General features: G+C 32.6%; 5 protein-coding genes and 1 pseudogene across 5 annotated transcripts; all 6 read right to left on the reverse strand.

Moving 5' to 3' along the window:
- Positions 1 to 2469: 2469 nt before the first annotated feature.
- On the reverse strand, positions 2470 to 6904 carry LOC105124620 (cation/H(+) antiporter 15-like). Its single transcript, XM_011024713.1, has 3 exons — positions 6686 to 6904; positions 4466 to 5458; positions 2470 to 4361 (listed from the first exon to the last, which is right to left on the reverse strand). The coding sequence occupies exons 1-3, from the start codon at positions 6902 to 6904 to the stop codon at positions 2997 to 2999; spliced, it is 2577 nt and encodes an 858-aa protein (XP_011023015.1). The 3' UTR covers positions 2470 to 2996.
- A 3662-nt stretch (positions 6905 to 10566) lies between these two features.
- On the reverse strand, positions 10567 to 11441 carry LOC105124624 (endogenous alpha-amylase/subtilisin inhibitor-like). The gene has a single exon (XM_011024717.1). It carries the CDS (start codon positions 11323 to 11325, stop codon positions 10717 to 10719), a length of 609 nt encoding a protein of 202 aa, XP_011023019.1. The 5' UTR covers positions 11326 to 11441; the 3' UTR covers positions 10567 to 10716.
- Positions 11442 to 13441: 2000 nt separating this feature from the next.
- Positions 13442 to 14305, reverse strand: LOC105124623 (miraculin-like). Its single transcript, XM_011024716.1, has one exon. It carries the CDS (start codon positions 14202 to 14204, stop codon positions 13614 to 13616), a length of 591 nt encoding a protein of 196 aa, XP_011023018.1. The 5' UTR covers positions 14205 to 14305; the 3' UTR covers positions 13442 to 13613.
- Positions 14306 to 16532: 2227 nt separating this feature from the next.
- LOC105124622 (miraculin-like) lies at positions 16533 to 17332 on the reverse strand. The gene has a single exon (XM_011024715.1). The coding sequence runs from the start codon at positions 17260 to 17262 to the stop codon at positions 16672 to 16674; it is 591 nt and encodes a 196-aa protein (XP_011023017.1). The 5' UTR covers positions 17263 to 17332; the 3' UTR covers positions 16533 to 16671.
- A 1717-nt stretch (positions 17333 to 19049) lies between these two features.
- On the reverse strand, positions 19050 to 19898 carry LOC105124621 (endogenous alpha-amylase/subtilisin inhibitor-like). Its single transcript, XM_011024714.1, has one exon. It carries the CDS (start codon positions 19805 to 19807, stop codon positions 19199 to 19201), a length of 609 nt encoding a protein of 202 aa, XP_011023016.1. The 5' UTR covers positions 19808 to 19898; the 3' UTR covers positions 19050 to 19198.
- Positions 19899 to 23521: 3623 nt separating this feature from the next.
- Positions 23522 to 24517, reverse strand: LOC105124625 (uncharacterized; annotated as a pseudogene).
- Positions 24518 to 27018: the final 2501 nt, after the last annotated feature.

Below are 27018 nucleotides of genomic sequence, written 5' to 3' on the forward strand. Positions count from 1 at the left end.
AGAATTTAACTCATAACCTTTCATATAAATATCTATTTTAATTATATAAAAAAAAACTAAATAAAAAAAGAAATTTTAAAAAGTACCCGCAAATCAATGTTTATTAAAAGATTATTAATTAATTATCAATGTAGGCGCTGTACAAATAACACTATTTATAATTTATCTCGTTCAGATAATACAGGCAAAGTCTTTCCGCGTAAAGTCTTTTTCATACCATTAAAACTTTGAATGGACGTAGAATTAACACGCTTCATAACTTTTATGACTTTGATTATTCAAAGTCGTCCTTGATGTCCCATCTGAGAAAAGAATATGAAATTTATCTGGGTATGATTCATCTATTTTACTGTAGACATTGCATCGTGTACTCTCATAGATCATAATGGATTAAAATAATCATTTTTTCTAAATTTCCAAGTTGGTCCTCAAACTTTTTTCTCTCACAATTGAACCCACTTCAGCCCAAATTAGTGCCCCATGTATTTTTTTTATGAAGAAGAAATGGTTGAATTAAAAAAACAGAGGAACAAAGCGAAACAAGATTAGTACTTTGTAATTGGAATTTCAAAGTTAACCATATCTTTTCTTATGGTTTAGGAATCTAATTTTTGTTTATGCAATCAAATATTTCCTCGTGTCCGTCCACATCTCCATTGAATATGTTATGAGCTTGCTTGTTACGTTCCTTTCTGTCCACATCTCCATTGAATGTGTTATGAGCTTGCTTGTTACGTTCCTTTCTGTCAACTTTGTCTTCATTTCCTATGGCAGTTGTGCCTGAGATGGTGCTGAAGATTCCGGGGAATTCGTAGCCTCAAATCAGATTTAAGATATTTATTTAAAAAAAGGATAAAACTACACTCTATGCTTTATATTTGCCGCATGCAGTCGGCATCCGCAGTCATGGATATATTGTCAGTATACAATTTCTTGTATAACAGCAACAATTTGAATACACTCATGAATAAAACATATATCCTTCCATTAGATGGCTGTGGCAACTAAAATTCGAGACGATTAAATTGATTATTTAATTAAATGATATCTCAAATATAATATTACTTATTAAATCTTAATTAATTTTGATTAAACTTAAAGAAAAAACTAGAAACAATCATTAAAGACAACAAAATGAGGGTTTGCTTGTATAAAAATAATTATAATGATCTCATTCAAAAACAAATTTAAAAATAAATTTAACTATTTTATTCAAATGAATTTAAAGAAAAAAATAGCAATTCAAGGCCTTAAGAAAGAGCCCATGAGTGTGGGAAAATATTGGCCCCCTTTTAGCCCAAAAGAGTGGGCAAGCTTGCAAGGGCTTGCAAAGGCAGGTCTAAGAGAGTTGACAATGCGGTCTCGCTACGCAAATGACTTTCTTGGAAAATAAAAATAAAAATTGAACAGTATTCAATTAACAAAAAAAAAAAAAAAGAAGAAGAGTAAAATGTAGAAAAAACCTAAAAAAAGAAAAAGAAAAGAAAATAGGCCAGGCTTGCTGGCCTATAGGCCTGACCTACGGGCTATGCCTTTATACCCACACACTAGAGGGCATAACTAATTTCTTTTAAAGAAACAACAGAGTTTAAACAAGGCTGAGGAACAAAAAAAAAAAAAAAACACCCATGTCATAATTTTTTTAATTAAAGATAACTTATTAATATAAAAATCAATTATTTTTATAATTGGAATAAATATTTGTAATAATTTATTTTTATTTTTAACTAGAATTCACTAATGCTCTCTCTCTTATTTTAAATCACAAGACTGAAAAAAAATGTTAGATCAAAAATGAATTTTCATGAACTAAAGGAATTTTAAATGTATCATTTGAAATATATAAGGATTAAAATCAACTTTTTATGTCAAGTTTAAAAGTGCCACCTACTCCATTTATTTTATTTTTTCATCCTGATATTCTATCGTTTAATTTTGCTCATCCTTAATAAATTAGATCGATTGTCCATTAATTTGACCATTAAAAAGATTAGATAACAATTAATAAAATGTTAGTTTAGTAGTTAAGACATTATTATATCTTATAAAGGTGAGAATATAAATTCAATTTTTAAAAAGCTTATTTGTTAGGAGAGAACTAATTTCACTTTTTAAAATGGATGTGAGGATAACAGAATTAGAAAAAAATAATAAAAAAAAAATTGATAAAAAAAAATCACTAAATCCACGGTGATTTATAAGTGCATGCATGAAAATTTTTGCACAGAAAAACACTACCATCAACCAGTACTATACAACTTCACCCCCCTGCAACTTTTATCATTTCATCTGCATTCCACTACGTTGACAGCAAATGCAATCTTCTCATAGCTAACTGGCCAATATCCATCTCTTCTTTTTCAAAAGCAATGGCCCATTGAAAGCTCGCGTTCATCCCACCTGGTACAAAGTGACTGATAAAATATAACTTTCTCTCTGTTCTCCCATTTTCAAGCACTTCATCAGCTGCCAAATAAAGTTTTCTGTCACAGGACTTCGACATTCAAATGGCAGTGCTTTGGAAATTGATATCACCCAACATCTGGCTTGAATATTGACTGCTTCCAGCTCAGTTAGATCCCTCCAACAACAATCCCTCCATCAAAGCCTTTCCTTTCCAGACAATCTCTTTCCTTGATACGCAACACACAGTCTGTCACAGGTATTTTCTTCTTCAGCTAACTATAAAGCCTTGATTCAATGCATCATTTGAACTGATTGTATCCTTTCTTAAATCAATTCTTACCACGTTTGATGTCGTTAAAAATGACATTTACTAATTTTGCTTCATGATTTATTTTGCTATGACGGATCTGAACTACCTCAGGAATGAAAATCGAAGAACTATTCAGGACTTATTACATACGCCGATCAAGTAGCATAGAGCTTTGAAATGATGTAATTGTCCATCGACCACTTCATCAAAAACCTTGAAACTTAAACTGTTCGGTGAAGTTTATGAATTGGTTTTGACCAGTAACCATAGAGCTTTGAAATTATTTACGATCGTAATCGTAATCGTAATCATCGTCATCATCTTCGTCTTGGTCATAAACATATTGGTGTGAAATGCTAGTAGTATTGCCAAAGGAAACCTGGTCACTAACCATTAGTGGTTGCCAAGTTGTTGAGCCAAGACTTGCTGAAAATCCATGAGGGTTTGCTATATAATTTTTGGGTACGTATTGTTGCACCACAAGAACTGATGCATGCGACGCGAAATTTGATGAAGCCAGTGTATCCCCCATGGTTCCCAATTCCTGACAGCTATTCCAGTCTGATAACCCTGATGTGAGCACTGATCGTGTTTTCTCCCCTCTTCCAACTATATAGAGATCAAAATCTGCATCATTTCGTCTAATTTCGGCAAGAGTTTCATCCCCATTATTCACCACTTTCTCTGTGTAAGTAATGGACTCATCATCAAGAGTCTTGAACATAAACTCATACGTATAATCATCATCAAGCCTCTTTTCCCTCTCCTCAATCGTCATGGAACTGAATAACTCATCATGATTGTTTGAGCTGTGTTCTGGAGTGGATTGTGCTGCTATTCTACCTGGAAGAAATCGAAGCACCGTTAAACTGATGCCAGGATGCCCTGCCATTCGCCACGCATAAGCCAATGCCTCCCTGTCATCATGGCCACCAATGAAGATCATAGCAATTCGATGCCGTTTTGAATTAGAACTGTTCCTTGCGGGACCTGTTTGCATGATGGAACCGAGTCCACGATCAACCAGTAGACCCACAGAACACGTTGCGTTTTCGAGCACATATTGGTTCATAGCTGGAAAAGTCGATTTTGCATCCTCTACTCGGCCGTCTGCAGTTAAGACTGTTTGGAATGGTATGATGATGAGGGAAACTCGCTTGTCCAATGCAAGGCTGCAAATATCCTCATGCATATTCTCATAAGGTGAAATTGCAGTGATAGTTTGAACCGACACAGCTCCGTTTCTCTTCTCGTATGATTTAAAGGCAAAGATAATTTGGTCCGATTCTGATTTTGCTCGGATAGGATTGCTCATGCTTGTCATGGAATGGTCATGAACAATTAGCATCGCTGTGTTCCGTCCAGTGAGCTCTACCAAGTGGACGGCAATGACACAGATAGGGAAGTCTGGGCCGGCATTAGAGGCTTCAAGGAGGCTAATCATGCATGGTGCATCACGATTTGAAAGAACACATGCAAGGATTTTAAATTCTACCCCATTTGTCAGTACACTCTCAATGGTCCTGTGCTTGTATCTAAGCAATTTTTTTCTAGGCTTATATGTGGCAGCAACTATTGGCTCCACCAAACAAGTCATGGCCAAGGCTGAAAACACCATTAAGGTAAATGTTTGGTTGTTTAGAGCCTGGGAAATGAGATGATCTTTGGTTAATTTCTGTAATTAATAAATTCTTGATCTCCTATACTATATAGGAAATATGAATTATGCAGAACATGCATGGTTCATACCTTAATATTCCGGCCGGCATTAATGATAATGATCGACATAACTCCTTTTGTGTTCATTATTACTCCAAGAGCAAAGCCATCCTCCATCGACTTGTTGTGGAGCAGAAAGACGAGCAATGTGCTCAGTATCTTTGCTCCAAAACTAAGGAATATGATTATAAATATTGCATACCATGGAGTTTCTTTCAGCATAAAACCAGCATCAGTTCGGGTCCCTGAGGTTAAGAAGAAGAGGGGCATCATAATCCCAGAGACAAAGTCATCAAGCCTTTCCATTAGTTTCATTCTGATAACATCTCGACGAGGCATAATAACTCCTAACATGAAACTACCAACCATAGAATGCAAACCAAAAGCATCAGTGATGAATCCGAAAAACACAATCCAACCCAAAATAAACCATATATGTTGCTCAGTGAAGTCTTCTCCTTTGACAGCATGGTTAGCTATCTTTGAGATTACCGGACGGATCACAAAACCACAGAGTAAAACGAAAGCAAGGATAGATGGCAAAACATAATATGGGCGAGCATTGAGCAATGACATTGCAACCACAAGAAGAATCCAAGTAAAGAAGTCACTGCTAATAGCTGAAGACATGGCCAATCTTCCTATATCGGTGCGAAGGAGCTTGAGGTCTGTGAGAACTTGAGTAACGTCAGGGAAGTTGGTAGCAGTGAGAGTAATAGCCCAGAATATGGAGCCCTTAAAGCTGCTGATTTCCTTTGCATTACTGTCAAGCAGTTGTAATAGATAAAATAAGCCAAACCCAAAGCCAAGTGGAATCAGGGTTCCAGAAATGGCGATGCGAATAGCCTCCGATCCGCTGTTCATGATGGGTTTTAGGTCCATTTCTAACCCAAATAGGAACATGTAGTAAACGAGTGCCAAGTTTGCGAATGTTTCCAACACCTTGACAGCCTTAAAAGGAAGGACGTGATCGAGAAACAACGGGGTAGTTCCAAGTGCTGATGGGCCTAGCAACACCCCAGCCTGTGCATACACAGTCTAACATAATTGATACCATCAATTATCCAATGTGCATGCATATGTTTTTTTTTTCTTGTTACAAAAGAGAGATTTAAACTCAAGACTTTTGAGATGGAAAAGAACACTATACTACAAATGCATGCATGTGTTAATTGTTTGATACAAGAGAAATTTTTGTTAAACACATGGATTTAAAGTAATGAATATAACTTTTGATTCAATTATTAAAATCAGACTAATTTTTTTAAAAAAATTCTATTTCCTATATAAGGTCAACGTCCCAAATAAAGTTTAAAATTTTCTGCTTTAGATTTGTTATATTTTTCTAGTTAATTTAGGATTTTTTTTCTATATATTTAGTTTAGAGTTTCTTTATTATTTTCTTTGTTTTATTTAATACTTTTTTTTTGCTTTACTTAAAAAACATAGTACAAAGAAAAAACAATAAATTAAGATCATAAGAGAGGCTATATGAAAAGAGCTTGAGAAACCCTAAACCTACACTTTTTTCATCATAATAGAGAATACTCTAAAGTTTATTTTCAATAAACAAAATTGAATATTTTTCATCATAAGTTTATTTTCAATAAACAAAATTGAATATTACAACTCTCCTAATATGCTTAAATAATAAGAATAAAAAAAATCTAAAATCTAAAATAAAACATAAAAAACAATAAGAGAGATTTAAAATAAATAAAAAAAAAACAATCGTAAATCAATTATAAAAACAGAACAAATTTTATATACTAACCAAGTTTAAAAGTCTCATAGACCTCAAATGATTACAAAAAATTAACTTTATAGTAAACAAAACATCTAAGATCTCATGGAAATTTCTTAACTTTATTCGATAATTAGATGAAAGTTATTTCCGTTGCTTGGCTACACACATCATAGTTCTTCCCACATACTTGGAGGTTTAGCCTAGTTGCTTCCAAGGTATCACGACTCAAATTCGATGAAATGCACAAGAAAAAAATAAAAACTTATAGTAAATGTAGTACAAGTCCTTTTAGTTAAAATTAAAACATTGTTTTTCCATTTGGTAAATGTAGTACAAGTCCTTTTAATTAGTTAAAATTAAAACATTGTTTTTCCATAAGTTTTGATCTATATATTTACGAATCATTGTATTAGCATGAAGAAGTATAAAAGAGCAATCAACATTAGTAATTGGCCTACAAAATGAACCATGAAACAGCAATTATATAACAAGTTTGACCTTACAATTATAAAAGCAACTATGCTGGGTTGTCGCAGAGGCCTGAGGATCAAGAGGAGAAGGCGAGTGGTGAACAGGACAACCGATAGTTGGAGGACAAAGAGAGGGAGGGATGTCGTCAAAGCACCTGTACTTTGGAAATAATTGCCACCAGTTTGATTTACGTAGTAACATGCTTCCGAACCATCCTTGGTACGATTTACTAAATATCCAGATTCAGCCATGGCGATGCCAAGTTTTTCAAGACCTGTAATTCAGAACCAAAACAAATTAAGGAGATTGATGAAAATGAAATTTTGAGAAGGCAGGCATAACCAGCTAGAATTTAGTGAGATACCTAATTTGTTGGCTGCAACATCTTCTTGGTTACAATATCATAGCTGTTTTCTTTTTGTTGCAAAGGAGAGCGTGAAACTAAGATTAATTTCTCGCGCGGAAGAGAAGAACACGCATGCCTATTGAACTACCAGGTTCTTGCCTTAGCTGTCCTCACCTGTTAATTAGTTTTCTAGTCAGGGTTGCTCATTGTTATAGCCATCAAAGAGACGCGAAGAATCACATAACCAAAATAGAAAAAATTGCATCATCATGTTCTCCAAAATTAGGCAAATACAGCATGGAAAATAGGCGATTAATGAGGACTATCCCAATTCTTAGCCCCGAAGTAGTTCTCTGCTTTTACAGCTTCATATATATATATATATGTGTGTGTGTGTGTGTAATGCAAGAGAGTTGAGACTTTAATCAAATTAAGTGCTGCTAACACAAACACACAAAAACATGTTACGTTTTCTTCTATTTCCAATATCTTGTTTTAGTGCCAAGACAATGATTGTTAGCCTTCTAACGAAATGACCGGTGATACACTGTAATAACTAAGTGTTGTTGATGTGATTTATAAAATATGATATTTATTGAATTTGAATAATGATATATTATATGATATTTTTTAATTATTAGAATATTAATATATTAAATTGATCTAAGTTAATCAGATAAATTTAAGGGAAGAGTTTGAAAAAATTAAACATAAAAAAGGATGAAAAAAAGTCTATATTAGTCAACTTGTCAAACTCGTAATTTAGATCAAGATATTGAGACAACCCCATATAAAATAAATAAAAAAATTAATTAAAAAACAATACAAAGAAAAAATATAAAGTACATTATATAAAGTAAATTGAGAAAAATTATAAAGCTCTACTTTTAATATATCTAATTTTAAAGATTAAAATTGAGGAAAAAAAGCTAAACCCACGAGACCCATATATAATCTAATATAAAGAAAAAAAATAAGAAGCATAATTTTTAAAATAATTAATATTAAAATATAAAATTAAAAATAAATAAATTAAAAAGAAGATTGGATTGGTGAATAGTGAAATTATTTTTAAAAAAAACTTAATTTTTTTTATAAAACTTTATTTGTTTTCAATTTTAACATTCAATCCTAATTTGTTATATATTATTTTTTTCCGACTTGGTCCTTATTCTTTTTATTTTTAATTTTTTTCCCTACCCTTTTATAAGAGTTTTATCAACTTTTAATTTTATCATTCAATTCAAATTTATAAATTTTTTTTTAAATTTAATCATCATTCTTTTAATTAACGAGGTTCTTGCCTTAGCTGTCCTCACCTGCTAATTAGTTTTCTAGTCAGGTTGCTCATTGTTATAGCCATCAAAGAAACGCGAAGAATCACATAACCAAAATAGAAAAAATTGCATCATCATGTTCTCCAAAATTAGGCAAATACAGCATGGAAAATAGGCGATTAATGAGGACTATCCCAATTCTTAGCCCCGAAGTATTTCTCTGTTTTTACAGCTATATATGTGTGTGTGTGTGTCTATAGTGCAAGAGAGTTGAGACTTTAATCAAAACAAGTGCCGCTAACACAAACACACAAACACTTGTTACGTTTTCTTCTTTTCCCAACATCTTGTTTTAGTACCAAGACAATGATTGTCAGCCTTCTAACGAAATGGCCGGTGATACACCGTAATTCAGATCAATTTTTTAATATAAATAAAATAACCATGTTGTTGATGTGATTTATAAAATATGATATATATTGGATATTAACAATGATATATTATATGATATTTTTTCAATTATTACAATAATAATATATTTAATTGATCTGAGTTAATTTGTTAAATTTATAATTCGAGTATAAGATTTTAACAAGTTATAAAAAACAAATCATTATAAATTATGAATATAAATTTCTAATTAATCTAATATTGAGGGAAGAGCTTGAAAAAATTAAACATAAAAAAAATGAAAAAAATACCTATATTAGTCAATTTGTCAAACTCGTGATCTAAATTAAGATATCGATATAACTCTATATAAAATAAATAAAAAAATAATTAAAAAATAACACAAAGAAAAAAAATATAAAGCACATTATGTAAAGCAAATTGAAAAAAATTATAAAACTTTACTTTTAATATATCTAATTTTAAAAATTGAAATAGAGAAAAAAAAGCTAAATCCATGAGACCCATATATAATCTAATATATAGAAAATTAAAAAAATAAGATAAAATTAAAAAGAAGATTGGATTGGTGAATAGTGAAATCATTTTTAAAAAAACTTAATTTTTTTAATAAAACTTTTATTTGTTTTCAATTTTAACATTCAATCCTAATTTGTTATATATTATTTTTTCCAATGTGGTCCTTATTCTTTTTATTTCTAATTTTTCCCCTACCTTTTATAAGAGTTTTATTGACTTTCAATTTTATCATTCAATCTAAATTTCTAATATATTTTTTTTTTAATTTAATTATCATTCTTTTAATTTTTTTATTCTTGTATTAAAGTTATTTTTTTTTCAATTTAAACCTCCAATAAAAAAATTATGGTTTCCCTTTAATTTTAATTTTTCATCCCCATTCTTTTTGGGTCGATATCAGCCCATTACTTATTAGGCCGAGGTTGGCCCAATCCTTTTTGGGCTAAGATCAGCTAACTGAGCTGGGCTGACACAACCTATGTTTTGTAATAATATAATATAATATATATTGTAATATTTAATATGATATATTTAAAAAACAAAAAATTCCAAAAAATCCCTTTAAAAAATTTATGATTTTCTTGCATGTTTTTCTATTAATTTTGTGTAATATTGAGTTGTATATTTATACTGTAAGATACAAACCTGTATTAAAATGCTCGGCTTTCTCTGAAATATTTCTAAAAAAAATTCTAAAAAAATCTCAAAATTTTTAAATTAATTCTCTTTTAAAAGACAAAAAAATAAAAAAAATATTTTATTTTCATGCATACGATCAAATTCTAAAATGTTTCCAAACATATTTTTCATAAAAATAAAAATTACATCTTTCTCATGTTTTAAAATGAAAAATAAATATTGTAACTAGTTTATAATTATTCATTAGGGTTTGACTAAAATATTAAAAAAATTTCAAATCTTTTTAGAGTTTAGATGTAAATTTTAATAATTTGTAAGGTGTAAAACTGTATAATAGAGTACACTCTCAAATATTAAATATATAAAGTGTAAAATAAATACGATATTAAAATTTAAATATTAGAATGACTAGGTTTAATCCGATGAGATAGAAACTCTATCACTAAAAAAGATTTATCTTAAATCTTAAAAAAGATAAACGAATAAAAATTCAACCTAAAACAATAATTAAGTAATAATACAATTTAACTTAAATAAAATACACTGAAAATAATATATATTTTCTTTATATAACCAATTCCTTACTCAAACTTTTATAAATTATAAATTTTTAATAATCATAATACTAAATAATAAATTTTAAATCATAATCATAATTACTTTCTCAGTCACAATAAAAGCTTTGCCATAGCACGACGACGTCCCGGTGCACTCGCAACAATTATCATAAACATCGAAAGCCTTTATTTATTACCCATGCTATATATTTAATCAGCCAGGGATTAAAGATCTCCATTTATTTGTACAATTACCAATACATTGACAAGATGTCATTGATTATTCTTGACACATGGAGACTATTGCAAACTATTCAAGCCCTTCTAAATATAAAAGGAAAGGCGGGACCATCCAAGACCAGCAATCTCCTTTCATTCTCAACCACAATACCAGCATCCCCACACAAAGGCCTAGGACAAACTTCCGTGAGACAATTTGGACACCATTGAAAATTGTAGAGGCCTAGATCATTCTTGACGATGTTGAAGTGCCAAGCATTAGAAGAAGGATTAGGATCCGTTTCAGCCAAGATATACCTCGTACTTGTCTCTGGATTCTGCTCACCTACCATCCATGCAGTAGACTGACAAATTGTTGGACCAGTGAAAGCAACAGTGAAGTCCCTTGTCTCCCTTATAACAGTATCCGCGACCCGTGGTGTGAATATGACTGAAGTGCCTGGGGACACAACAGGTGCAAGAGGCTCTTGCCCAACAAAGAGTGGACATATTGAACCGTTGTTAAGATTAACAAGGGTTAAGCCACCGGCTAAATCAGTTACAGCTGGAAGTACGTAGTATTCTACACCACTTCTAAGAGGTTGGCCATCTGCATCAAGCACAGGAGGAGGCCAGGTTTGAGCCATTGTGGATGTGGCCATGAGTAGCCATATAAAGCTCAAGCTTCCAATCAATCTCAACATGGCTGCCTAGAGCTAGCTACCTCGCACAACAAAAAAGAAGTAAATATTATATGTGCTGGTTCTTAAAATTAAGACGCTATGAGCAATTGGTAATCCTTCTTTTCATCCTTTGCTTGAGATTTGCCATCTTTTAATAGTGGAAGGATTCGACATACCACATTTCTCTATTACGGCACGGCAACAAAAAAGTCCTTGGGTAATTATCCATCCTCACCTGTTGCGTTGTTATCTAATTAATGAATCCAGCTAACGGTGTCTTTAATACACTTGAGAGTTATTTAATGCTTCTTAATGATTATAAGCTTAGGGATATTGTCTCATGGGTGGACTAATTATGAAGAGATCTGTTGGAGCAAGTAATCGAAGGAGGATAACTCCTATTCACAACCGGAACAAAATTAATGATCGCTTCCAAATTCTTTGAGCTGGTTCATTATCAAGAACTAGGTAACAGGAAAATGCTAGTACCTACAAAGTCATTATTAACTCCTTCACATAGTTGGAGTTTTTTGAAGAAGAAAAAATTTCTACAATTCGTAAATTATCGATCAAATCCATAAAGGATTTGAATCTTCAGTTTGACCAAATTTCTAGACTATACCCACAATTAAAGCAATTGAATTTCCCAAAAAATCGTCTACTTTCAATATCATGTGTGTGGATATGCTAAAGAAAAGTCTGTGTTGTCTTAATTATCCAATTAATTAATTAAAGACAATAAAACAAGGGTTGGTTGGAGCATACTATTCATTTTGAACAATTCCTAGTTTTACCGCTAGAAATTATCAGACAATGAGGAATACTCAACTCTTTATGTTCTTGCTACAGTTAAACAATCCTTTTCAGATTACTAGTCCAACCCAAGAATAACTATATTAATGTCTTGAAGTTTCTAGCAACGTTCTACGATTTTGCACTTTGTGCAGTTTCTTAATGCTCCTCTAGTGATCTCACAGCTAGAAATTAGTTGATTAATTTGCAAGGAATTTCGCAATAACTTCGTTAAATCTTTGCATTGTTTGGCAATGTTTCGAAGTCTTGAAACATTAGCAAGATTTTAACTTATATATACCTGCTATTTTAGAGTATATTGCTTTGGCTATTCATTATATGGCATGTTTAATATATTTTCGATGATTATCCAAAAAAAAAAACTTACTATTTTAGATTCTCTTTTCAATGCGGATCCTCCCACGTTTCCTACTAAAACAAAAACATGTTTCCCTTAACTTATATCTACTCCTAATGTTTGTTGTTGGAGAGAAGTAATTAAGCAATCATTCCCATTCCATAAAGATAATTCTCTAATCAGAGCACAACAGCAAAGATAGATAACTAAATTGAATTATTTGATTATGTTTTTAATTCAAGTACTAGAATTTAGTTATTAATTTCAGCGAGTGATTTCGTTTGATCGTCAAATACCAAGTGTTCTATACCTTCCATTTCATGATATCCACCTGAACTATGTACACTAAAGTGGAATGTTGATGGTTTTTCTTTTGGCAAACGTGGTCCTACTGTTAATGGAGGGGTTCTTCATGACCACAGTGACTTTGTGATGAGTTATTTATCTGCACATGTGGGAATTAAGAATTTAAATGAGGCTCAATATTTGCTTGTTGTTATTAAAGTGCTTGAATTATCTTGTTCATAGGAGGATTTTTCTTAAAGAAATTTCATCTTTCAATCTGATTATAATTGGATAAACAAATAATCTAGTAGACCATGAAGATTGCATAAACTTTTTTATCTTACGTACATCTCGTTTCTCCTTATAATTGAACTCTTTATCTTTCTATCATGTTTTGCATAAAGCTAATTATATAGCCGATAACTTTGCAAAACTCGGTGTGAATAGAATATGTAGTTTTGTGGCTTGGATCCAACCCATGTCGTGATGTGGTGTCTCCAATATATTGTGGAGTTTTTTTGTGCTTAATACTGCCTTCCTTCTATGCTTCAGTTTTGATTCACAGTTCTGAATGTCTTTGTTGGTTTATAGTATCACAGCTCCAAAGATTTTTTATATCGGTCATGGTGTTTGCAATTTTTCTCTTTAAGTTCATCACAGGTGTTGTTATGCTTATTCTTTTATACATATAAGATAACTAAATTGAATTCTAAGCATCAATAAAGATCTCCATTTGTATTCCTGATATACAATGACAACAAGACACTTATTCTTCTATGGAGAATAACTTAAGCGCTTCTAAATATAAAATGATTTATTTGTACTATTACAATGCCAGAACGTCATCTACTTATATTTTGCAAAGGAGAAGAGCCTAAGCCCTTCTAAAGCTGAAAGGAAATGCAGGGCCATCTATGGTTAAGAACCTCGTTCCATTCTGTTCCAGAATACCTGCAATCCCACATCTTGGCCTCCCACAAGGTGGAGGAGTGTTGCATTCGGGGCAATAGCCAAAAGTATAGGGACCAGGTGCTTGATTACGGCTAATACTAAAGATGGCTGGTTCATCACCAATCACAATAAGTCTACTTGTCGTCTCTGGGTCTTCCTCGCCTATACCCCATGTAGTATCTGAAACACAAGTCGAAGCAGCTGAAAATGCAACAGTGAATTGAGTATTTTCAGTGATGACAGTCTCTCCAGGATTTCTTGGGGTGAAGATGACTGGAAGGCCTTGAACATTACCAGGTCCAATAGGAACCTGACCAACATAAGACGGACAAGATCCATTGCGAGTCACTAGAGTTAAGCCACCAGCAACATCAGTTACAGCAGGATCTACATAGTATTCTACCCCTCTTGTAACAGGGTTTCCATCAGTATCAAGCACAGGAGGGCCCTGAGCCAAGCATGATACAGCCATCAGTAGACAAATGAAGCTCAAACCTCTAATCAACCCCAACATGGCTTCCTGTGTCAAACAACAAAATTAAATTGTACGAGCTTAGTTATCAACCTTGAACTTGATAAGAAATTGTGTAATTGTTATGTCTTTGCACTTTGTGGTCTGTGCATGGTAGCTAGATTTTTATAGGAAATCTGGCACAGGCAGGCATGCGACTTTTCTACAAGATATCACAAAGTATGCACGCCAACGAAAAGTCCATTTGTCTATCCTAATCAATTACTGCTTTTACCGACTTGATAAACCTTTGCATCCTACTCTTTAATTACGTGTAAATGGATAGCAAAAAAAATCAGATATTTGAAGTTTCAATTTCTGAAAAGATAAGTAGAATGATAGACAATGATAAAATGACTATTAATTAGGTCAAATCTATCCCTTCTACGTGAAATATGGCTCTAATGAGTCCATTGCTAGCTCTTAACCCAACCCTCTACCGCCATTTATGATGTATAATTTGCTCGGTACTGGCTAAATGTGTTAGTCTACCAAATAGTAGCCAATTAGGCGATGAAGTCTTGCAAGAAATCCATCATGCACAAAGTCAATGGGGGGTTTTGTACTTGGGAACGAATTTCAATCGAGAAATAAATTTAATACTTTTGGCCAAATTGTGAAGGGAGAGGCTTATCTTCATATTTGACTCAGCATTACTTCTCAAAATTATACTACACACCAACACGCTTTCCATGACGATGCATGCTCCCTCAAATTCATGAACTTCTAGATAAATTTTCTAACACGTGATATATAGATAACAGCCTAAAAAATTCATAGACGACAACATCCTTTAAAAATAGTACCTCCAAATCATATATTATAAAATTCTAGCTCCTAAGTTGGCATACTATTTTTGTTATCGAAACTTTTCTTTCACTGCAATTTGGAATTAGAATTCATCGATGTTCTCTCTCGTGTCTTGCGTTTCCTCTAATCAATAAATTTATTATAAAATGCATATCGCATTAATTTGTAGTTGTTTGTTTGTCTTTAAATATATATATATATAGTAAGATATGCAATGAAAATATACTAAACTTGGCCGATAAAAACAATGAATAAGCCCCTGCAAACGTACACAAAACACTCAAGAATTCCATATCTCATACTCTTCAATATAGATATAATAATTAATATATATATATATATATATAGTAAGATATGCCATGAAAATATACTAAACTTGACCGATAAAAACAATGAATAAGCTCCTGCAAACGTACACAAAACACTCAAGAATTCCATATCTCATACTCTTCAATATAGATATAATAATTAATATATATATATACATAGATACATGATCCTGGAATATTATATATTAATAAACTCAAACTATCATATTCTAACTAAAATTCTAAATGCTAGTTTAATAAGGATTCCGAATATAAATCTTTTTAGACCAGAATTACTAATTGAACTTGGAATCATTTTCCTATGTCAACAATCCTCTCCTACTTGATATAGGAACTCTTCTCTTATCTCCACAATCCTCTCAAGGATCTTAGCATCGCGTGATTCCTTTTCTTTTATCTTCTAAACGAAGGCCTTCTTGAGTGCAAATAAGTTGTCTATGATTGTTGGAACCAGATCTTTTAAGACAGTTTTGCTCTGCGGAGTATGTTTTGTTTTCGTACGTTGACAAATGACGAGCACAAATATTTCTTAACTTGTGCAAAATAAAAGTTATTAAGTTTTAATTTTTTTGATAATATTTTCTGTTGGTTATAATACATGATGTTTCCATTACACATTGCATTTAGCTTTATTTCTCTAAATAATATTTTTTTAGGTAGATTAGAGTCCATTTAATTTTGCCTAGTGACAAATAATAAACTAATTATTTTGACATTTCTTTCACCTTATCTTGAGTTGGCCACTCTTCATTTTCCTTAAAAAAAACTTCCACGTGGCCTTATCTAAGATCTTTGATCTCTTTTTGAGCAGCATGTATAAAGAAGGGAAGGCCGTACAAAGAGAGGCCTGGTAATTACCAAGCTTGGTTGAAATTAATTTCCTTGCTTTCAAATTAATTTCTTTGTTGTCGTGCTCTCCTTAATAGACCTGTACTTTGATTGGTTGAGCTTGTTGTCATGCTTTCTTTAATCTACCAATGCTCTGATACCCTAATTATCGTAGAGAGATCATAGGATAAAGTTAAATTATTCTATTCTAACAAGGATTTTAAACACTATTTTAAGAATTCTAAACATAAATACATTAAGATTAGGATTCCTACTTTATCTAGGAATCCTTCTCGTATCTCAACAAAAGCCACGAAGATACTAAAAGTCTAAAATTCTCAATGCTCAAACACACAATTCAAAATGACACAAGGAAAGAAAGATCTCCATTTATTTGCTGAGGATAATCAGCAACTTGTGCCCTTCTAAACATGAAAGGCTTGATTTTATTACAATGACAAAATGCCATATCTATATATTTATTTTTGTTATGGAGAATGAACCTAATTAACCCTTACAAACATAAAAGTAAACTCAGGACCATCTAGGACTAAAAATCTCGTTCCATTTTGAATCAGAATACCAGCAGTTCCACACGTTGGCCTATCACAATCTGGTTCGTCGACGCATTGTGGGCACCCTCGGAAAGTATAGGAACCTCCTAGTCTCCTGCTGTTAATTTGAAAGTAGGATGGTTCAGCTCCAGTCACAACAAATCTCCTTCTCGTCTGTGGATCTTCGCCACCTATAGTCCATGCAGTGTTTCCAACACAAGTTGAAACCCCTGAAAATGTAACAGTGACCTCTGTAGATTCAGTGATGATAGTCTCTTGAGGATTTCTTGGTGTAAAGATGACTGGAATGCCTATTCGACCGGATCTAGCAGATTCTTGACCAACATAAAACGGGCAAGATCCATTGCGAGCCACTAGAGTTAAACTACCGGCAACATCAGCCACAGCAGGGTCTGCAAGGTATTCTACACCGCTTCTAAGAGATTCACCTCCAATATCAAGCACAGGAGGGCTTTGAGCCATAGTGGATATGACCATTAGTAGCCATAAGAAGCTTAAACTTCCAATCAGCCTCAACATTACAAGAAAACAGTACTGTGCTGTTTGTGCTTAGAAACTGAAGAACTTGGTAAGAAACTGAGTAATATGCGGGCTAGATATTTATAGGAAATGTGGTACACACACGTGGCATGCGGCAGTTTACAAGATTTGAACAATGGAGGCACGGCAACGAAAAGTCCATATCTAGTAGCGTAATTATTGTTGTTTGAACGATCGAGATAACCCTATCCTGTCTGTACATGCATGACAGTAAAGTAGGAATTCCAAGTTGAATTTCTGATGAGGAGTAGCGTAAGAGATAGAGAGAAAACGTCTCCCAGCACAGCCTAAATGTAATCGTTTTCTGTTTATTATTATTAATGTTGTTATTATATTATTAGGAAGTCCAAAAAATCTTTGCTATGAATGTAGAGTAGAGTCCTCCATCTTTTATATGAGAATTACGAAATCTGAGCTGGTTTATATTAAAACATATATATTTCTGAGAAAAACTTAAATTATTGAGTTATCAAGGATTACCAGATCTAACATAAATCAACTATTTTTATTAAAAATAACTTCTTTTTTTTTTTTATGTAAATTTAGATTAGATTTGACTAAATCAATTAGATCACAAAAAATTTAGTCAGGTGTATCAAGTTTGACCAAATTAATATCTTATTGGTTCAATTAAAAAATCATTTTGGATCAAATCTCAAATCTCATGCAACCCATTAGTTCAGGCAAATTTAATAACAACTAATTAATGCCAAAACTTAGTTTTTTTAATTAAAAAATGGTATACTTAATCTAACAACTGTATATTCGTGGCTTGCTATAAAGTTAGAGTCTTTTTAACGAGTCCTCTTTCTCATCTGCAATCATGTAATGGGAAAGAATTACTCATATGCTGTATGATTCGAAATCTGTTGCTTTATCATGTTTGTGCTCGGCTAATTCTGGTGAGGTGGTAGGAACTTGTAACAAAACCAATTCAGATTTCGTATTTGGGCCAAATTGCTGTATTGGGCCACTTTAACTGACCAGGTAAGAAGTTTCTCATTGGGGCCGCCATAATTGACTCACGATAGAAGTTATCCATTTGGGCACGTTATCAAAGGTCAGATCCATATCCTCGTCGGGCCCATGTTTGTTGGAGCAGTTCCTCCCAGTCAACTTGGCAAGAGAAAAAATTCAATCATTAGTTTGGCATATGCTGCCCTTCTAACATGATTTCATGGCTGCTGCAAAATCCGATCCCCAAACAAGACAAGCATGTGCAATCTGGTCCTAATTATACGTGTGCAACAATTGAAGTTTTGAGATGAATTTATAAGCACAATTTGCATACGAGCTTCATCCTACAAAATCCGATCCCCAAACAAGACAAGGATGTGCAATCTGGTCCTAATTATACATGTGCAATAATTGAAGTTTTGAGATGAATTTACAAGCACAATTTGCATACGAGCTTCATCCTAATCATGTACAATAGTCTCAGCCCTCACAGGAAAATAAAATTAATGAATTAAATATTATTTTAAGGAAGAAATCATTTAGATATATGAGAGGTAGAGTACATCTTTTATTTGAATCCTACTAGTATTTCTTAACTTAGATGTAAGCGTGTGATCATAAAAAAAATTCAAGCTAACAATTTTTTCTTCGTGATTTAGCTTTGGAGAGTAGTTATTCACTCATAGATCATGTCAAGAAGTACATCTAATATATACATACACTCGTGTGTAAAGAGATTTAGATATACCTCATACTGATTTTACCATAATTTAACAACAGTAAGCATTAGTAATTATATATTTATCATATACATGAAAACTCAAAAGCCTTTATTTATTGCCCAAGCTATATATTCAATCAGTCAAGAATTATATATCTCCATTTATTTTTATAATTAGCAATGCATCGACAAGATGTCATTGATTATTCTTGACACATGGAGGCTATTACAAACTATTCAAGCCCTTCTAAATATGAAAGGAAAGGCGGGACCATCCAAGACCAGCAATCTCCTTTCATTCTCAACCACAATACCAGCATCCCCACACAAAGGCTTGGGACAAACTCCGGTGAGACAATTTGGACACCATTGAAAATTGTAGAGGCCTTGATCATTCTTGACGATGTTGAAGTGCCAAGCATTAGAAGATGGACTAGGATCCATTTCAGCCAAGATATACCTCCTCCGTGTCTCTGGATTCTGCTCACCTACCATCCATGCAGTAGACTGAGCACAAATTGTTGGACCAGTGAAAGCAACAGTGAAGTCCCTTGTCTCCCTTATAACAGTATCCGCGACCCGTGGTGTGAATATGACTGAAGTGCCTGGGGACACAACAGGTGCAAGAGGCTCTTGCCCAACAAAGAGTGGACATATTGAACCGTTGTTAAGATTAACAAGGGTTAAGCCACCGGCAACATCAGTTGCGGCTGGAAGTACGTAGTATTCTACACCACTTCTAAGAGGTTGGCCATCTGCATCAAGAACAGGAGGCCAGGTTTGAGCCATTGTGGATGTGGCCATGAGTAGCCATATAAAGCTCAAGCTTCCAATCAATCTCAACATGGCTATAACAAGAATAAAGTATATATTTCTGCAAATTTTTTGAAATTGGGACTCTATGAGGAATTGGTTTTATGTTTATGTATGGTTCTTTAGACCAAGACATGGTGAGCTATTTATAGTGCATGGGGCTAGCTGTCGTACCAGATTTCATTGAAAGAAAAAAGAAGTCCAGTTGTATTTATCCAGTTTCATCTTTGTGTCGGTATATAATTCACAGGGGACCCGTTTGGGGACTGCGCAGGCATGTTGTTGTCTTAATCTCTTGCAAGAGAATATATAATTGAAGAAGAATTTGTATAGAGACGTAACGTGAGAGAAAGTTGAAAACATATTAGCTTTTTGCTACTCTTTGGGCCACATTATTAGAAGCTTTTAACTATGAAACATTGGGTGGAGTCATTATACATGAAGGGATCGGATCATCTGTTTGAGCAAGCTATCAAACGAGGCACACTAGCCCGGATTCACATTTGGATGAAAAAAACATGCTCAAATTGTAATTAAATGCTATATTTCGATTGTCATTAGAGGGCTAGTCAAAACAATAATACTGCTACTAGCTAGTAAGATTTGATGTGAATTCATACATGTGCTTGAATTTTTTATTTTTTGAAAAAAATAGGAATAATCATGCGATGAACCTGCGGAGGGTTGCATGTTCAATGAAAAAGATGCTGTCGTGCAGAAGAGGAAGGCATCAACATGCACCCACTCCATCGCTGGTTTTCTTCTCAATTACATGCATGTAGGAACAAAATTCATTCATTAAAATAAATTTATAGAGGTAAAAAAAAGGTACCAAAGAATATGGCTACAGGTATAAGCTGGGAATATTGGATTTGATTCTGCATGTATCATGGACCAGCTGATTCTCATGCATACATCATGCAGCTCTTGTCTACATACATTTTTTTTTTTAATATCTAGTAAATTCTAGTCATTACCATGTAAATATTTGACCCATATCCTTTAGTATCTCTTTCCTTCTTAAGCCCCTAATCAAGGGCACTAATTCAGCTTGTAACTTGGAGTATACACACACGCGCGCGCTATAACTTGAATGAATAGAGACGAGAGACATGCTTTGCAATCTATATTATTATATGATATCAGAGTCTTTTTAAATAAGCAGTGATGGATTTAATAGAGATCTGCATATATCATGGACCAGCTGATTCTCATGCATACATCATGGAGCTCTTGTCGACATACATTTTTTTTTTTAATATCTAGTAAATTCTTGTTATTACCATGTAAATATTTGACCCATATCCTTTAATATCTCTTTCCTTCTTTAGCCCCTAATCAAGGGCACTAATTCAGCTTGTAACTTGGAGTATACACACACGCGCGCGCTATAACTTGAATGAATAGAGACGAGAGACATGCTGTGCAATCTATATTATCTATATTATTATACGATATTAGAGTTTTTTTTTTTTATTCATGTGGGGTGTTCGGTCAGTTTACACGCATCACGACTAATTCTCACAGTCCACTGAATATTCTGCAAACCCAGTAGGCATGTAAGGCACCACGGGGATGACAGACGTGCATGTTAAGACTCGAACCCAGATACAGTAAAAAAAGACAAGTCTTTTCTACCACTAGGCTAAGCACTGGAATGCATAAAAATAAATATAAATAAATCATTCTTATAATTCAGCCAATTGAAAAAATAAAATTCCTGAAAACCTAGGACATGAACATCTTTCTAATTTATTGACAAGATGGCTAATTTATTTATTACATCAGTCGTTGGGGTACAAAGAAATAATTAACCCGAAGATATCTAACTCTTTCAACCTTTGTTGTTCAAAGCATGCCCACAATTTGAACGAAATTTGGTCTTATATAATTTCAAACAAATGTGAGGATATTCTTTGACAAAGAAAACCTGGTCTTATCCAATTAATCACGTTAGGTAATCCATCAAACTGCAGCAACAATTTACAGCAATAAACATCTGAATTTGTTTTTTTTTTAAAGAATCTGATCAAGTTTTAATTATTATGGTAAAAGGAAAAATTAACAACGAGGAAGAAGATGGCAACAGAGGTATAAAATGAGAACAACATCATGCAAAATAACTTCAAAGACACGCAGACGATGTTGCTCATTTATTGATAAGAGATCAGTCGTTAATTGGGATACAAAAGAGATCATAATTAACAAAACAAATTCCAAGTTTTCTTGGTTTTTTTATTATATATAGAAGAGGTTCAAACTCAAGAATTTTTAAGACAAATGAAACTCTAATACCAGTGAGCTACAATTTATTGACTTCAGCCTTTATTGTTGAAGGAAGAACGAAATTCAATATGATCAAATTTCTACATAGACTTTGCCACAATTTAAGTAATTAATTATCCCAAGTCCCAAATGTTCAAGCACCTCTCATTTACTCCATTGATTCAAGTAATTTCAACAAAATGTAATGATATTATTTGGGAAAGATTCAGTCTTATCCAATTAATCACGTTTGCGATGCAGCGTAAGGGGAATGTAACCCTCTGGGATTGTTGCATATTTGATACACAAGTTTGAGCATGGTGCAAGTCTATCGCATTTACTATAAAGACGTAGAAGAATTAGTTGTGGGAGCTCGAAAACATCTAAAGATACCCTATTGATGTTTATGTGTATCAAATAAATAAATAAATAAATAGTTTCCTGCATTTTGAGAAAGAGTCTACTTGTAGAATTACTGAGATATTCTTTTTGTCTATGTAATTTTCCGGTACTGTTATATATCTTAAGACTAATTCCCATGCATTGAACCAATTCATCCCCGTAGCTCAGTCAAAGCTAGGGCACTGTTCGTGCCAAAAATCACGAAACATTGTTTAATACATAATGATGATGATTTTGCAATTGAGGAACAACAGCCAAGAAAGACATCCAAAGTGTGAGTAAATCATATGAACGATCTCCATTTATTTAGTATTACAATTACAAAATGTCACATATATAATTTACCATGGAGATTAGCTTAAGCCCTTCTAAATATAAAAGGGAATGCAGGACCATCTAAGGCCAAGAACCTGGTTCCATTTTGAACTCAGAATACTAGCAGACCCGCATCTTGGACAAAATGGAGACCAGGTATAGACACCACTTATTTGATCCCTTGTAATTTTAAAGTAGTCTGCTTCACCTGATCCAATCACAATAAATCTTCGCTGGGAAAGCCTGTTCCCTCAGATATACGTGGTGTTTTGCGAAATCATTATAGAATTCTTTTTAGTATCTTCTCGTTTTCGGTTGGTATTTTAGAATCCAATGAAACCGAGCTTTGAGCTACTGTCAAAGCTATTGAAATTTCAGCCTCTAACTCTCTCTTGCATCACAAACATAGTATATTATTGAATCCGACTCTACTGATAACATTAGTTGGATGAATAATCTAGATCTTCAGTCAAGAGATTGGCTTTATGCTTGGGCTCAATCACTTTCATTCATTCTTGTCGTGAGTCTAATTATATGACAAATTATCTAGCTAAACAAGAAGTGCGCAAAACAAGTGAATTTGTTGCTTGGATTTGAGTCAACCAGATGTTTTTGGCCCTTCCTTTGCCTATTTTTGCTTGAGGTTCCTGGTGGTGATGGTTTGTTTTGCCAGGTGTTGAAGGTTGAATTCTAGGGAGGCCATGGCTAGTTCTAGCTTGTGGTAAGGAGTGGTCTGGTTCTTCACCGTACCATTCATTCTCTTCCATTTAATTCTTGGCAAATCAGAGTAGGTCTAAGGAGGAGATGATGTTTCTTGATGACAGTGGCTTGGTCTGAAGATCTCTTTTGATATGGAAAAGATGATGATAGATGGAAATATATAGTAATATTTTAAATCAGAATCGAGATCGTTTTTTGGTTTTATGGAAGTATCCCTTGGATTTTTAGCTTGGTAGTTTAGCTTGTGTGGAGACAAAGCTGCATCCTTTGGTTGCTGCTCTGTTTTGTGGTTTCTTGGTCCTTTTCCTTCTTTACTTTCGTTAAATTTGCTAAACTTGAGTGTTATGCAGATTTTTATCTTGTCCTTCCCGTCATTTTTTTTGGCGTTCTAATGCGATACTGAACTCCTTTGAGGTCTCTGAATCTTCCTCGCGGCTTATACTCCAAGTAGTATTTTGGACACAAGTTGATGAAGCTGAAAATGTAACACTGAACTCTGTGCCTTCACTGATAATACTCTCTTCAGGATTTCTAGGCGCGAAGATCACTGCGAGGCCTCGAGACACAACAGCTGCAAGAGGTTCTTGACCAACATAAAATGGACTAGTTCCACTGCGATCCACTGAAGTTAAACCACAAGCAGTATCAGCAGCGCGCGGCTGGTAGTACATATACAGTATTCTACACCACTTCTAAGAGGTTGTCCATCAGCATCAAGAACAGCAGGGCTTTGAGCCAAAGTAGATATGGCCATTATTAGGAGCCGGATGAAGCACAAACTTTGAATCAACCTCAACATGATGTGAAGATGGATTTATGATGTGATCAACGATGGAGACAAGAGAGAAGATACTTGCAAATTACTCAAGTTAGATAGTTAGCTAATCCGATGTTATGACAATGTGAATTGGGATATTGGATTTGATATCCTCTTATTGATTCTTACTTATACCTACTTGTGCATAAACAACAGTAAAGTTGAAATTGCAGTTGAATTTATGTGTTGAAATAATGTGAGAGCTAGAAGATCAATGATTTTCTTAACGAACATGATATCTATATTGTATTCAACTTTTAGGCATCTAGATTTAAATTTTTAGATGAGATTTTAGATAATTCATCTATATCTAAATCAGTTTATTTAAAATAATAATTTCTTTGTTCTAATTATAAGTTTTTACTAGCGCGTGCTTGATAATAGAAAGAAATAAAATAAAATATAGAGAATCAAAAATAAAAAAACTAAGTCAAGAAAATAATAAGAAAATAAAAATTTAAATATTAAGAACAGAATTCGATTAAAAAAATTAAAAAAAATAAACAATGAGGAATAAAATTGAAAAGAAAACAATCAAATATAAAAAAATCAAAAAATAAAGACTAGATTGAATATAATAACTAGATAAAATAAAATGTTCATGGATGAAATTGAAAAAAAATAATTTATATATAATATTAAAAGAACCAAAAATAATAATTTAAAAAATAAAAACTAAAATGGATAGAAGTTGGAATTGAAGGACACAGTTAAATTTTTAAAGGAATTGCATGATTTTGTAGGTCAAGAGAGATAAAAAAAAAAAAAGGAAAAGAAAAAGTTTGTTAAAACTTAACCACACCTCTTTAATGAATATATATCTTCTCAATATAAAGAGAACAACTCCTAAATATCATCACGGATGACTAATTTTAATCATTAAAATATTTTATATAAAATATAATTATAAGTTTTGTTATTTTTTTAAGAACTACAAACACTTAATGACACTATTTCATGAGTTTTAGTTTCTTTATATATATATATATATATAACAATGGACTGAGATTGAAGAAGAATTAATGCCTTTGTGCGTGTGCTTCCACGTGTAAAAAACTAAATCAAAATCAACTGGGATTTTGTATTGGGCCCAACATGTACCATGGAGCCGCTTTAATTGATAAATAAATAAATTACCCAAAACATAATAATAATAATAATAATAATAATAATAAATAACATTATCAAACAAAATGTAAACGCGTTATCATCACGACAACCAATATCTTATTAGCTAACAGCAGCAGAGGCTTTCAACAGGTAATGAAGAGACTCGTCTTTGGGCCCCATATTCGCTTCGTTAGTGCATCCTATTACCAAGCAGATTGCCAGAATCCACATATTTCAGATTTGTTTTACGGTGGTGGATTTAAAATATTTTTAATTTATATATATATATATATATATATATATATATATATAATAAAAAAAATTATACATGTTTCAGATTTGTTTTACGGCGGTGGATTTAAAATATTTTTAATTTAAATATATATATATAAGAAAATTATTTTTATAATTAATACATTAAAACCGTAAAAACAAACATCAACGCTTCGCTTGTTGATTTTCGTTGTTTGCCTGGTTTTACTTTTGCTCCAGGGGTGGCGCATGGCTGTACCTGCTGTTTGACTGTTTTTGTTTGGAATTGTATTATGATAGCGATTTAAAGTTTTATTTTTAAAAAAATATATTAAAATAATAATTTTTTTTATTTTTAACTTCAATACAATCTGAAAATAAAATTTTTTTAAATAAAATTTTAAAAAATACAATTTCCACTATACTTGAGAATGAACTCTTAAGATTCAGCTACCAGGATTATATGCCATTAAAGCATACTTAACGTAGGAATTAATATTATCCTAAATTCATGAGACCAAAGCTCTGGCCCAAGGTGGGATACATTATTGGAAATCTCAATTTTGATAATTATCTATATATTTACAAGCTCTTGATGCATATTATTATTAAATATACATGTGCGTGTGTTCTATTTTTAAAATATAAAATACATAAATCTTCTATATAAAACTTATGTGCATATATAGTTAAAATAATGAAAAATGTATAACTAGATAAAATATACTTAATTATATACTTGTTGTAGCGATGTATTTTTAGTTATATACACACTCTTGTGTTAAAAAAATAAATAGAAGTTTCCCATGAAAATCACGGTACATATTTGTGAATACTTTTATTATTTCTACTTCTATGGCTATACATAGTAAGAAGTAATAACATTAAAATTGTGATAAAAACAACTACAAATTAATCACATGGAAAAAGAAAAGAGTCATAGACTTAAATAAACTTGATTAATAATTAAAAGTTGGTGAGAAATAAATAGTTGTTAAGTGTATTTGAAAGTGTACGTCGTAACTATTATTTTTTAAAATATTTTTTTATTAAAAATATATATATATATATATATTTATTTATTTATTTTTTATGTAGTACATTAAATTAATCTAAATATATATATAAAAAAATTTAAAATTTAGAATTTTAATTAACCTCCCCTGGGCTAAATTGTGTAAGCTATGATAGAAAAAAAAAATTACACAAAAGAATAGTCAAAGGAAAGGGAAAGGCCAATAATCTATTATCCACCACGCTCCTTTTCCAAATCAAGGCGGCTGCAAGCAACCTTCCACCAATGCTTGCATAATCTCTCTTCCATACCAAACCCTTTCAATCTTTTCACTTTGTATCTTCCGAT

This window comes from Populus euphratica, unplaced genomic scaffold, assembly GCF_000495115.2.
Source record: "Populus euphratica unplaced genomic scaffold, PopEup_1.0 scaffold35.1, whole genome shotgun sequence".
NCBI classification, from domain to species: domain Eukaryota; kingdom Viridiplantae; phylum Streptophyta; class Magnoliopsida; order Malpighiales; family Salicaceae; genus Populus; species Populus euphratica.